Raw genomic sequence first — 13,639 nt, forward strand, 5'->3', positions numbered from 1 at the left:
GTGACGGGACGGTGTATGTGTAGCGCACTTTATTCTCTATCGGATTAGAAGGCCCAAAGACAATTTGAAATTGCTAAAATTTGAATGAAAATTTCTACTTTTTTCGACACCGTACCACTGTCATCGCGAATGGCGAATCAAACAATCCGCGATGACTGATGTACAGTGTCGACGTCTGGTGGCGACTTTTGAGTTCGGTACCATAATTTGGGTCCAAAAATCAGATTAAAAGGATCGACACCAGTTCAAAAAAGGTTAAAATTTAAATGACAATTTTTAGATAATGTTTCGACACATTTATTGAAACTCTTCGTTATAACGTTTGCATTAAAAAAATGGACTTTTTCGAATGGTGATACAAAACTAAGACAGATAATTATTGAGTTTGATAAATTTCCCATGGAAGGTAATTATATTAGCTTACTTGAACAAAAAAAATTACGCCCTTTCGAGCGGCCTTCCGGCAGTTAACCGGAACATTCGCCATGGCGGACGAAAACATGCGTGTAGGTATGTTTTTGAAATCTTTCTTCATTTTATTTATCAATTCCTTATCAGTTTTCGCGACAAAATTGTTGGAGTATTTCTTACGCTTCAAGTTTGCCCAGAAATTCTCGATGGGACGCAGCTGGGGGACGTTGGGCGGGTTCGTCGACTTGGGTTCCATATCGATATACAGCCGCTCTATCTCCTATATCGATCATTTCGAGTAGTGGGCCAACGCCAGATCCGACCAGAACGCCGCGTCTTCGCCCTCATTATATTTCATGATGAACGACGCAGTTTCCGGCAGGCAATTCGTATTATAAATTTCCCCGTTCACGGCCAGTCAGGAGCTAAAGAAGAGCGGCTTTGACATCTCCTTCTCGCTGATTGTCAGCCACAGCAGCGCCTACTTGGGGAATATGGTGTGTGAAATAAACTTCACTTCGGAGCTCGTGACCTGCCAGTCGTTGCCATCCAATGTGAGATAGGTCTCGTCGTCCATCACCACAGCCACGTCGCGATTCGCCGGGAAAATCGACTTGACCATCTTATTCAACCGCTGCCGCTGCATCATTGTTTGCTGCTCCGAGACCAGTGGACGGGACATTCGCTTCCTGAAATGTATGTCTATGTTCGCCAGGTACTTTTTCACTGTTTGGCCGGTTGCACCGACCTTCAGCCAAGTGCACGCAGCGATGTTGCCACTTTTCGCTCGATCTTTCTCTTCAGCATCCTTTGGAGCCTCTTGGCGCTCAGGGTCGTCGGCCGTCCGGAACCGGGCTTCGTTTCGATGCTCTGATTGTTGTCCAATAGTGCCAAGTTGTTGTAGATGCCGGAACGGGCGTATCCTACGTCCACAAAGTGCCGGACGGTGTCCGTTTTCGACGCGGTGGGGTACCGTTCTTTGAATGCGCACACTTCTGGGGTGGCATTGCGCATTTCGAAACGAGTAACCCGTTTTGAGAAAATTCGAACTCAAATCGAATTGGTTTTAGTATTATGTATCATTGTCAAGTTAATATTTTCAGTGTACTAGATTTAGAGCGAAACTTGTCTCGTAGAGAAATGTAAAATTTTTGGGTTCGTAGATAAAGCAAAGTCAAAGTACTCGAAACGAACAAAAATCACTCGTTTCGAAATGGGCAATGTCACTCTTGAACGGAGTAGCTTCACTGTGGCGATGCATTGCGGGCTCATTTGCGGGAAAGCTCTTTCGTTCACGAATGTAGAAATTAAATGCAAACCGCCCGGACCTGACATAGGATGATGTCACATTAGGCGTCGTGCACAAATTACGTAACGCGAGTAGGGGGGGAGGGGGGTCGAGATTTCGTTACTTAATGTGACATAGGGGGGAGGGGGGTAGCCGTGATCGTCACGTAACAAAGTTCCATTTCTATTCCTGAATAAATTCACGCGCCCCTAGCTTCGATTCTGAGACCAAAAGAGGTGTGTTTCCTATGCCAAGATGATAAAGCACGTGTTGTGATGGGCAGTAAGCAGGCACCGCTTGATGCAGCTCGAATATTGCGTTAATCTACTGAATCATGATTTTGTCATGGCTGGAAAACATAAGCTTATTCTGTCTGTTATCGCAGGATGCAAAACAAAGCTAGGGCACCTCGATCATGCTGAAGTTGTTCTATGCAGTGTTCCAATATGCGTCGCAATTTGTTCAGGAAGGTACTGTTCCTCGAACGCATTTCCTCATGGGATCGATTTTCAAAATATTAGACTGTCAAAAAAGTCCTGCGGTATTTCCGCGAGGTGTCGTTGTAAGCGCGTAGTTCTAGTTGTATTCATTGTATCGAGTCATACTATAGCTTGTTGGAAAGGTATTTTTGCGCGCTATAATATAGTCCTTGACAGTGTTTTGTTTGGTTAAGTCGTTCGTGAGTTATAGTGTCGCAAATATGGAGCAAAATAAAGAGAAAATCCGACATATTTCACAGTACTACTATGACAAAGGCAAAAATGCATCTCAAGCTGCCAATAAAATTTGTGCAGTTTATGGACTCGATACAGTTTCCATTTCCACCGCCCAACGATGGTTTCAACGTTTTCGTTCTGGTGTAGAGGTCGTCGAAGATGCGCCACGCTCCGGAAGGCCTGTCGTCGAAAATAGCGACAAAATCGCTGAATTAGCCGAGAAAGACCGGCATAGTAGCAGCCGTAGCATCGGCCAAGAGCTGGGGATAAGTCATCAAACCGTTATTAACCATTTGAAGAAGCTTGGATTCACAAAGAAGCTCGATGTATGGGTGCCACACACGTTGACGCAAAAAACATCTTTGACCGTATCGACGCATGTGAATCGCTGCTGAATCGCAACAAAATCGACCCGTTTCTGAAGCGGATGGTGACTGGCGATGAAAAGTGGGTCACTTACGACAACGTGAAGCGCAAACGGTCGTGGTCGAAGCCCGCTGAAGCGGCTCAGACGGTGGCCAAGTCCTCATTAACGGCCAGGAAGGTTCTGCTGTGTGTTTGGTGGGATTGTCAAGGAATAATCTATTAGGAGCTGCTTCCCTATGGCCAAACGCTCAATTCGGACCTGTACTGCCAACAACTGGACCGCTTGAAGGTAGCACTCATGAAGAAGAGGCCATCTTTGATAAACAGAGACCGCATTGTCTTCCATCAGGACAACGCCAGGCCACACACTTCTTTGGTGACGCGCCAGAAGCTCCGGGAGCTCGGATGGGAGGTTCTTTTGCATCCGCCGTATAGTCCGGACCTTGCACCAAGTGACTACCACCTGTTTTTGTCCATGGCGAACGAGCTAGGTAGCCAGAAGTTAGCCACAAAAGAGGCATGTGAAAATTGGCTATCCGATTTTTTTGCCAATAAGGAAGCGAGCTTCTATAACAGGGGTATTTTGAAGTTGGCATCTCGTTGGGAACAAGTCATCGAATAAAACGGCGCATATTTGACTTAAAACAGATGATTGTAACTAATTTTATGAACAAATGAAAATTCAAAAAAAAATACCGCAGGACTTTTTTGACAGCCTAATATGTGCGAGCTGCCTGAATTCGAGATTATTCGGTACCGAAGAATAATCAAGTCAGTAACCATAATTAATGTGGATGGAGGACCAGACGAGAACCCTCGTTTTAAAAAGGTCATAGATATTTCCGATCTATTATTTTAATCAATTAAATTTCGATGCAATATTAGTTGCTACAAATTCTCCAGCAGGCAGTGCATTCAACTGAGTTGGATTGTCTCTTTTCCGGCAGGTTAAATACTTCCTTGTGATCATGAGGGATCTCACTTGGACGAAAAACTCGAAACAAGGGATCCGGAATTGGAAATAAAACATTTTTAGTATGCAGGGGAATCGTAAGCTGATTTGTGGAATAACCTAGCGATCGATGGATATCCCGTCAAAGCAGAATATAGGGGAACGGTGGTAAAGACCAATACCTTAAGTAAACGTTGATTTTTTCGTGAATTTCACAAAAAATATATAGTTATCTTCCACAAACTGATAGTCTAGGTCTCTTTTTATAATAAAATTTGTCTTTATGGCAGAAATTTTGTAAAATGAATGTGTCCGGCATTTTAAAAAAAAATAAGATTGAGCCGGGAAAGACGGACACCTGGGGTGGGAAAGATGACCACTATCTGAAAATTCAAGTTTATGTGCTCGATAAGTTTTGGTGGTCCTCAAATAGGCCTTAAAAATGATCGAACAAAAAGGCTTGGGCTTGCAATTTGTATCTTTTTTTCATATCTAAAATAGCTTCCGGCACTCGGAATGACAAATTAATTGGAAGAGAAGTGATGGTAAAACACTCATGTAGCGAAAAATACCCCAAGAAATACACGATAACAATGAGAATCTTATCTTCTGCAGACGAAAATTTACATCGAGCTGCTCTCTGTAGATTTTTTTTGTTTTTATTAATAAATTTAACAGAAAGCCAGCTAAGTGTACACAGTTATTGTATTGCAAGTTTGTGTATCATTGAAATTTAAAAGAAAAATGTACTTTATTAATAATACAGGGGTGTCCGTCTTTCCTGACTTTCCCCTATTAATTCCGCAAACTTCTAAATCGACGAAGCGGAATTAGTACAATATCAAGTCTAGTTGTTTGTTCGTCACGTAAAGACATCCCAAGACCCTTTGCAGGTAGTGAAATGTAACTGCTGCATTGAACGAAGCAGTAGTTATTTTTGTGTAGATCAACATCAATTTATACCAGTACATGGTATACTCAACTAAACGCCAGATGGTTTGAAAGCACCAATCCCAACAGATGTGAGCATTAATTTTCCATTTTGGTTTGTTCGAAATTCTATGAACTTGTCAAAAGTTCTTCCGAAGTCACTACTTGTATATAAAGAACTTTCGTCTAAACATTTGATTCCGACCTGGGCAGATATCTGATTTTTTTTACGTTGATATTCTCGTTACTTAAAAAAAGCTAAAAAATTTTCAAACGACTTTGACTCTGGGTACAGATTAGCGTTACGTAACATGAGGGAAAGGGGGGTTCGTCTTGCGTTACTTTCTGTTACATAGGTGGGGGGAGGGGGTCCAAAAACCTCATTTTTAGCGTTACGTAATTTGTGCACGACGCCTTAGGCGGATTCGCCGCCGCAGTTTCCGCGAGTACAACCGCAGCGGAGGATCTACAGTGTATTGTGAATGGGCCATGTCACACAGAGCGGGGCGGTTTTCAAATGGAGAAAATAACCGTCGCGATATCCGCGACGGCGAATCCGCCTAATGTGACATCAGCCATAGTAAACGCGATGCGATGCGGATTTCAATGCAGTGAAACTGTTTGTGGAGTGTTTTGCCGCGAATGAACGCAAGTGATGGTTGCCAGGCGATTCTCATAAACATCTTCACAATCGAACTCATCAAACGAAAATAAAAAGTCCCATGAGGGTTGTGTCCGAGACACGACCGCATAATTGACGTAGAATTCCGTTAGGCTATCTGTTGGTTGTGGATATGTTTGAAGAATTACATCGTTAAACTCTTCGATAATGATTTGGTTGTGATGTCTCTGTTAGGGAATACATTTCGGTAGGAACAAAAGTTTCCCATACTTTCATGTATTTGCAATGCCGATTTCCCCCAGGCAGCTTGGTTTTGATGTCTCTGTTAGGGAATACATTTCGGTGGGAACAAAATCTCCCCCTACTTTTATGTATTTGCAATGCCGATTTCCCCCAGGCAGCTTGGTTTTGATGTCTCTGTTAGGGACCCGCCGCATGTGTCGTCAATTTCATAGGGGTTGAGTTTTTTCAATTGTTCGATAGTTAGTTTCATGACATATATTATTCTTTTCAATATAAAAAAATGTTATGGAGTGCCGAAATCGATTGACGCAAAAATTTCATCAATCCATCATGAAATGACTGAGCAATAAGCGTTTTAAATTGGACAATTGCTCGATGTGCTCGATTTTCAATTTTCAATTTGTACCCCAATATGTTTCCGAAAGACGTAATACTACGTCAAAATTGTGTTGTTGAATTATTATTTTCGTTTTGTTCGACAAATCATATAAGTTTATTCTAATTTACATAACGCACATAATGAAAACTGCTTAGATGTTTTTTATATTTATTGTAATGAGTTCAAAGAAAATAAACGATCTTCAATATAATTGAACGTGGCTTATCATAAAGCATTCAGAAAAATGCATGCACATCATATCTGGCATCCTTGTGCTGAGTTATTTATGCGGGCGCTACACGATTCGTCCAACGTTTAACTCGAATGTTGGACTCAAACTTTTGACTCGATGAATCGACAAATGTTGTGACGAATGTGCTGCTACACGGTGAAGTGAATGTTCGATTCAATGCAATCGGTCCAAACAATCGGCGAGTATTTGGATCGAATGTTTATTGTTTTTATTTACTATCAAAAACGTTAGGAAACTGGATGACAATGCGAGTATTGAAATTGCTGCCGTAGCAATTCTACTGATATCGGGCTGTAAATTAAAAATGGTTGAAATCAATATTATTAAACTGCAATATTTTGCCGAATATTCTGAATTTTATGAATTAATTTCATAGATCCTTCATCTAAAATTTGTAAACAAACCAATCTGTCAAAGATAGATTCGGACGAATCGTGTAGCGGTGTATCGAATTTAATCGAGTGTCGAATCAACGAATGACAAAAATCCTTTGACTCGTGCCACTCGCGTTGGAAGGTAACCCACAACGAACGGATTACCTTCCAACGCGAATATTCGACACTGGACATTGGAGGTTCGTAGCTCGTCTGTCGACTACACGATGCGTCGAATCATCGAGCGTCCAGCATTCGAGGGTGTTCGTAGCATCGTGTAGCGCTGGCTTTACATGTACAATGGAGTGGAATGAAACATAAAAAACGCGCGATCTAAAGCGATCAGTATGTACGCGGTGAGCTCCAATTAATCGCTCTGCATCACTTCGCACCGCACCGCGTTTACTATGTCCCCGGCCTTAGAGCTCGACTGATAGAGCTGTCAATTTTTTTCTGTTGACTCATGGGTTAGTATGATTGATGAATCGGTAGTTTCGTCAGGGAGTGAGAAGGTAAACTCATGAAAAATCGACAACTTTTGTCCCTTTTTTAATGCAAACGTTAATATAAAATTTCATTGAAGTTCCCCTTGAATTTTTACTAGTTGGTCCAGTAGAAAGCGAATGTCGATAACTGGATTGCCCTTCTCGCCCAGTTAGCGAACGGCAACCGTATTAAAATTTATGTGATACACTTCAAAAAGCTAACATTGCACAATGGTCTAGGAGATGCATTTAAGTGGAAATTAGCATTTAGAGCTCGACAGTTAGTTACATATGATAGAGCGCACATTTTTATGTTATCAAAAATAGGGTGACCAAAATTATCGATGAAATAAAAAATATAACTTTTTTATCTTAATAGACAAAGGGAAACCTAGTTCGACAATGTTGTAGCCCCGGTTATTCGAAACATCTTTGTAGAACAAAGTTTTTTTTCTATCACTTGAAATAACCGATATAGCGCCTTTTTTCTAAGTTGCATTAGGGTCACCATGAATAGAACTGTTTTCTTGCTCTTATTTTTATATATCAAATTCTACATGCTAACTGTCTTCGATATACTTTTAGAGTTTACTAATACAAACATTTCGCGATGCAGAACTTGTCAATATCTCAACTCCACTCAAAGCTATTGATATTTCTTCACCAAAAATACGCTCTCTTCATTTTTTCATAACATAAAAAATGCTTGTTGACGGAATTTGAAAGAACAAATTTCACTCTATATAATATGTGTGGTGGATCACACCATTGAGGTAGATGGCGGTTCCTTCGGCTGAAGGAGGCCTGGATGATAGCTCAGGAGATTCGATACTTTTTCACTTTAGTCTTCTGGAAGATCATACAATTTCGATGTGGCTTGTGGAGAATGGAAACACACTTTGGATAACTACTAAATACACTCGGATGGCTTATTAACGCGATGTTGCTTGGTAAAAGGTTGGAATTGGAATGGAAGATGGCGCAGCGAGTAAAATGAGGATGTTTTGTTTTTTTGGTATGAAATTCGTTCAAATTTTCTAGAAAAATCAGAATTTATCTTCAAATTTCCCGGTTTCATGTATTCTTTCCACGCTGAAAAGGTTAGAAAATCATCATTTTACAATGTGCTATGTACATTACGAGGAATGGCTTGTTATAAGAATTGTAACTTTATTTTTTTCAACTAAGTAAACGATGAATAGAGCGTTTTGCGCTTAAAATATTGCAAATTCTTCTCGTATCGGCCCCTACATAATCAATGATATCAGCCAATTTGATATGATATCGATTTCATCGCAATTATCCATAGTATCAATAACCGGTATGCATTATCAAACTTAAAATTTTCGAAGATTATCTATGACTTTGGTCAAATCGCGTGTTGAAACCATCGTAAATATACAAAACTCCAACTTTCTTACCATATATTGACGACATTCAATGCCTGAAATGAATCTAAATTGAAATAAAATGAATAATCACCACCGAATATTGCTTTTCAGTGCGTAAAATAAACAAACACCCTCACTTTTGTAGTTCTGAGCTCTAATGTAGGTGTCGCATGAGCTGATTCAGCTTTGCGTAAATTCGTCAATATGATGTTGCCGTAGTGTCGTACACCACATATTGGGCCTGATTCTCGAATACACTTCACGGTGGAAACGAGAAGATGTGTATCCGCGATAACAACGGTACGGTGTCGACATCTGGATACGAAATTGGATCCCCACTAAAACTTATCATTATAATAGCAAAATATCTTCAGATAAAATTTGTGTTTGAGATTATTATACCACATAAAGGAAACAAAGTTTTACATTCACAGTGACCACCAGTTTGATACGAAGAAGTTAATTTTCATTAATAATTTTTATTTGAAAAGTGCTCATTCTGCCTGAAAACCCATTATTATCTTCGACATTCCACTAACTCGTAAAACGCAGTTCAATGGCGTGCCATTCATTTCGGACCTGATTCTCAAATACACTTCGAATACACTTCACGGTGGAAACGGAATGAAACGTATCCGCGATGACAACGGTACGGTGTCGACATCTGGATACGAGATTAGTTTCCCACTAAACTTATCATTATAATATCAAATTATCTTCAGATGAAATTTTTGTATGAGATTATTATATCACATGAAGAAAACAAAGTTTTCCACTCACATTGAATACCAGTTTGATACGAAGAAGTTAATTTTCATTAATGATTTTTTATTTGAAAAGTGCTCATTCTGCCTGAAAACTCACTATTATCTTCGACACTTCACTAACTCGTAAAACGTAGTTCAATGGCGTGCCGTTTATTTCGTTTCCACCGTGAAGTGTATTCGAGAATCAGGCCCTTCGTTTTCACCGTGAGGTGTATTCGAGAATAAGACCCATCGAGATGAAAAATAGAAGGTGGGAAGATTCACGGGTTTTGCTTGTGTTAAACTTTGATTGTATTAGTAGCCAGGAAGATAAGAAGTTTACATATCAGGCATAACAGTCAGTTACTCAAATGGTACAAAATTGAATGTGTCAACGAATAACGTTGAAAGAGGATAGAAGAGAAAATAATTACATATTTCCAAAAAATATTTTTCGCGTTACATTCATCATTTGAAAAATAAACAGAACATGTCACGAACCAAAATGTTTCATTTTTGTTATTTCTTCTTATATCAGAATTAGTATTCTAATTTTTACTATGTTTGGATTTTAGAGCATCTTCATAGTAGTTTATCTGTTGTTAGCAATTGTAATTCCTTTTTCCACAATTAGGGTGCTGAGCACTTCATTCGTCTAAAACTAGGACGGAAGCAGAAAACTTTTCGTCTCAATTTAGGTCATATGGAGTCTATTCAATTTATTTTTCAAGTGCATTTTACGCGGAAAAAAAACTTGCTACTTTTTTCTCATGCGCTGTAAAATGTTTTCCGCCAAAGGAAAAAACGATTTTGTAACTCTGACTTTGTTCATTTACGTTTTTGGTCGATGTAACGAGAAGTTAAAATAAGATTGAAATAAAGTTTAGAACACCTCAACAATACTGAAATTTCAGTTGGGCCCCTATGATTTTGAACGCTAGCATTGATTTAAGAAAAAATACTAATTTGTTCATTTCATCTGCTTATTTTTACTTTTAATAACAACATTTTTCCTATGTAGTGGACTATTATAAAAAAAGTAACTGACGTCACAGATTTAAAAACCTCCCACCTCCCTTCCCACCTTTCATTTTCCATCTCGAAGGCCCATTGCCTTTTGGATGGGAGGGAATGATTTGGATAGGAAAAAGGATAGGGATGGATATTAAAAATTGGAAATTTGGAACACTTGCTCCTCGTTTGCACTGTGGGGCGCGAACAATGTGATTTTGAAAACTATGTTATTTTTTGCGTTTAAGTAAATTAAAATTGAAATCAAGATTTTTTGGAGATAGATAGATAACTTTGAGCGTGATTTAGATATTGACAAATCTCTTAATTCTACTGAAAGTTATTGATGGTTTTTACCCAACAACTCATGATTTCGATTTCAATTTACTCAAATACAAAAAATAACATAGTTTTGTAAACCACACATCATGTAGAATGAAATGTTTTTTTCAAATTCCACTATTAAGCTTTTTTTATGTTTGTCCTGGAAAGAATGACAAACATTTGAAGTGAGCGTATTTTTTGGGAAGAAATATCAATAACTTTGAGTGAAGTTGAGATATTGACAAGTTCATCGAAAAATGTTTGTATTAGTAAGCTCTAAAAGTCTTCCGAAGACAGTTTGCATGTAGAATTTGAAATATAAAAGTAAGAACAAAAAAACAGTTTTTTCATGGTGACCCTAACGCAACTTAGAAAAAAGAGATAGAAACGCAACGGTTATTTCAAGAGATAGAAAAAAACTTTGTTCTACAAATATTTCAAATAACTGGGACTACAACATTATCGAACTATGTTTACCTCTATCTATAAAGATAATAAAGTTATATTTTTTATTTCATCGACAATTTTGGTCACCCTATTTTTGATAACATAAAAATGAGCGCTCTATTATATGTAACAACTTTGTCGAAGACAGTTTATGTCTAGAGAATAACTGTCGAGCTCTAAATGCTAATTTCCACTTAAGTCCAGGAGGTGCATCATTGTGCATTGGTGAGAATTGATAATAATAATAGAACATGTTTCGTTTTTTTACATGGATTGATAAATTATATGAGGTAACTGCGCTTTAGGAGAACGCTATTATGAAGTATTTTGGAGCGCGATGCAGTTTTACGACCACTTACACATCTCCAATATTCAGTAGTATTTGTCCCTTATATTCGTAATTGTCCTATTTCGTTCACGAAAGTGATCTCTATGACATAAGCTACGAGAACACTGCATACATTTTTGATCGCATACATTTTGTTTTGAGATTCAACCTTGTCCAGCAAACATTGCAAATACCCACAATAATGGATAGATACGTAACAAACATGATTTGATTCCTACAATTGTACAATAGCAGAACAGGTATTGGATACTTTTTGCTTCTATTTGTGATATTTTTGTGATTCAAACTGGCTGCAATTTGGAGAGAAAGTAATCAAAAAGCGAACAGCAAAACATACGTTGCGCAAGAGGATTAGAATAGGCCAATATTGAAAGAAGCAAATAGCATATTTATTAGGGAAACAATCAATCATAGTAGAATAGTAAAACAAATACGGTGGAATACGTGTAGAATTCTATATTTTAAATGTACAATTAGAGAATGGAAAACTGTTAGTGGCATGACTTCTATGAATCCGAAATTCCTTGCTCAGTTATAACGAAATGACACTCACTAGCAGCGGCTGTCGGAGAAAATAGTAATCGACAGACTCGTGCATTGGTTCCCTGCGTTCGACTTAGCTGTAAACGGGTATGTACCAAGCTACTCCAGGCAAGCCCAAGTGCTGGGATAATCTTTTCGTCACCCAATGTTGAGCTGTCGATCAACGATCGAACTTGATTGGTGCATACCACGGCTAAATCGAACTGCTCTTGTAAGAGATATAAGGCATGAACCACTTTTCGAAATGAATGTGCTCGGTCAACGTAGTTTTGCTCGGCGGCGTAGGCAGCTGTTATGGAATCAATTACGATCAATCCGATTGGATTGTTCTTCAATAAAACAGGGAGACGTTGCAGGATGCACTGCTCTAATAATGTCTGTGAACAATGTTTAGTGAATTAAATACAATAAAAATTCCGCTGTTGCTCATCACTTACCGAGCTGTTCACATTTTCTAGGAAAATGTTATCCGTGAAGTTGATAGTTTTAACGTTCGAAGCATCATACTTCGTTGCAAACCGCTCATGCATTTGCATTAATCTTCTGGATGGGAATGGATGCTCGGTGCTGATGAAAACCACTCCTTTTTCCATGCCCTCAGTATGGTGTTGAAACTGAGAACTCAACGATAGATGAAGAGAGAGTTGGGTTTTGCCAGAACCCGCCTCACCTGCTATTTCCACTATTCCACGGGAGTTTATTCCCCCGCCAGTAAGTTCATCCAGGGAGCCAACGTAGAATTTTATTTTGCGCCATCGTCGTGCACTGTGCTGTTCAGCCCATTTTACTGATTTAATATTGATCCAGTACTACATTCGAAATGAATTATGGAACAGTATATTTTACCTGTTTGGAAACCTAATGTATTTTTTTCATTCGCCATTGATTCAGGGGAGATTTTGGTTTTAATTGCTATCACAGCATCTTCAATTTATCCACTAGTTCATTTCAATGAACAAGACAAATGTTTGTATTTAGTGTTGACATTTAAATTCGTGTGCACAGTGAAAGAAATTATAAAAAATGGTCAAGACCTGTGTCATGCGGATACAATCAAATTGATTGTCAAGAAAATCCAATCGAAATGTCCGAAGAGATCCAATAATCAGGAGGGAAGAAAAGTGTTACTTTTCTGATAATAATCCACTACATAGAGAAAGTATTGTTATGAAAAGCAGGCATAATCGAATTAAATAAAATGAACGAGCTACATTTTTTCATCAATTAATGCTAGCGTTTGAAATCATAAAAGCGCAACTGATAATTTGGTAGATTCTGAAATTGCAGTATAATTGACTTCTAAACTTTTCTAAACTTAATTGTAATTCTATTTTACTTCTCGCCAAATGTTAGGTTTTTATTGTTCTGAACACTAGAATTATATTATTTGAGCTTTTTTCTTTTATAAAAACAACTAAAGGTGCCCGTGCACTGTTTGTCCAGGGGTCAAATTTTTGACACATTTTGACAGATAAAATTTAGTTTGATATTTGTACAAACACTACTCTTCAATTATTGACAGTGGCAAACAATGTCAAACATCGGACATGGAAAAAAATGAGTGATATATTTAAGCTAGCCTTATCATGTACCGACAGGTTTGAAGAACAGACCGAAAAAATATTTCAGGCATTCAATAACTGAATATTCGCTTGTCGTGTTTTGGGTCAAATATATTTGATCAGTACACGTTGATCAAATTTTATCTGTCGAAAAGAGGAGAAACGGTTGACAGCGTGGGAAAAACAGACAGCATGGGGAAAAGTTGCAAGATTTTTTTTCCAAGCATAATGTACTTGAAAAATAGAT

At 38.4% G+C, this 13,639-nt stretch overlaps 1 protein-coding gene across 1 annotated transcript; it reads right to left on the minus strand.

Annotated features, from left to right (window-relative positions):
- Nucleotides 1-11,654: 11,654 nt before the first annotated feature.
- On the minus strand, nt 11,655-12,855 carry LOC129766895 (DNA repair protein XRCC3). The gene is made up of 3 exons (XM_055767496.1): nt 12,677-12,855; nt 12,268-12,617; nt 11,655-12,207 (listed from the first exon to the last, which is right to left on the minus strand). The coding sequence occupies exons 1-3, from the start codon at nt 12,711-12,713 to the stop codon at nt 11,794-11,796; spliced, it is 801 nt and encodes a 266-aa protein (XP_055623471.1). The 5' UTR covers nt 12,714-12,855; the 3' UTR covers nt 11,655-11,793.
- Between the last annotated feature and the right edge of the window lie 784 nt (nt 12,856-13,639).

The sequence above is a fragment of the Toxorhynchites rutilus genome, chromosome 1, assembly GCF_029784135.1.
Source record: "Toxorhynchites rutilus septentrionalis strain SRP chromosome 1, ASM2978413v1, whole genome shotgun sequence".
Lineage (NCBI taxonomy): Eukaryota > Metazoa > Arthropoda > Insecta > Diptera > Culicidae > Toxorhynchites > Toxorhynchites rutilus.

Coding starts and splice junctions, on each gene's coding strand:
- LOC129766895 (XM_055767496.1), bottom strand. CDS start 12,713: ATGGCGAATGAAAAAAATACATTAGGTTTCCAAACAG. Junction 12,618..12,676: donor TACATTAGGTTTCCAAACAG/GTAAAATATACT, acceptor ATATTAAATCAG/TAAAATGGGCTGAACAGCAC. Junction 12,208..12,267: donor TAGAAAATGTGAACAGCTCG/GTAAGTGATGAG, acceptor CATTGTTCACAG/ACATTATTAGAGCAGTGCAT.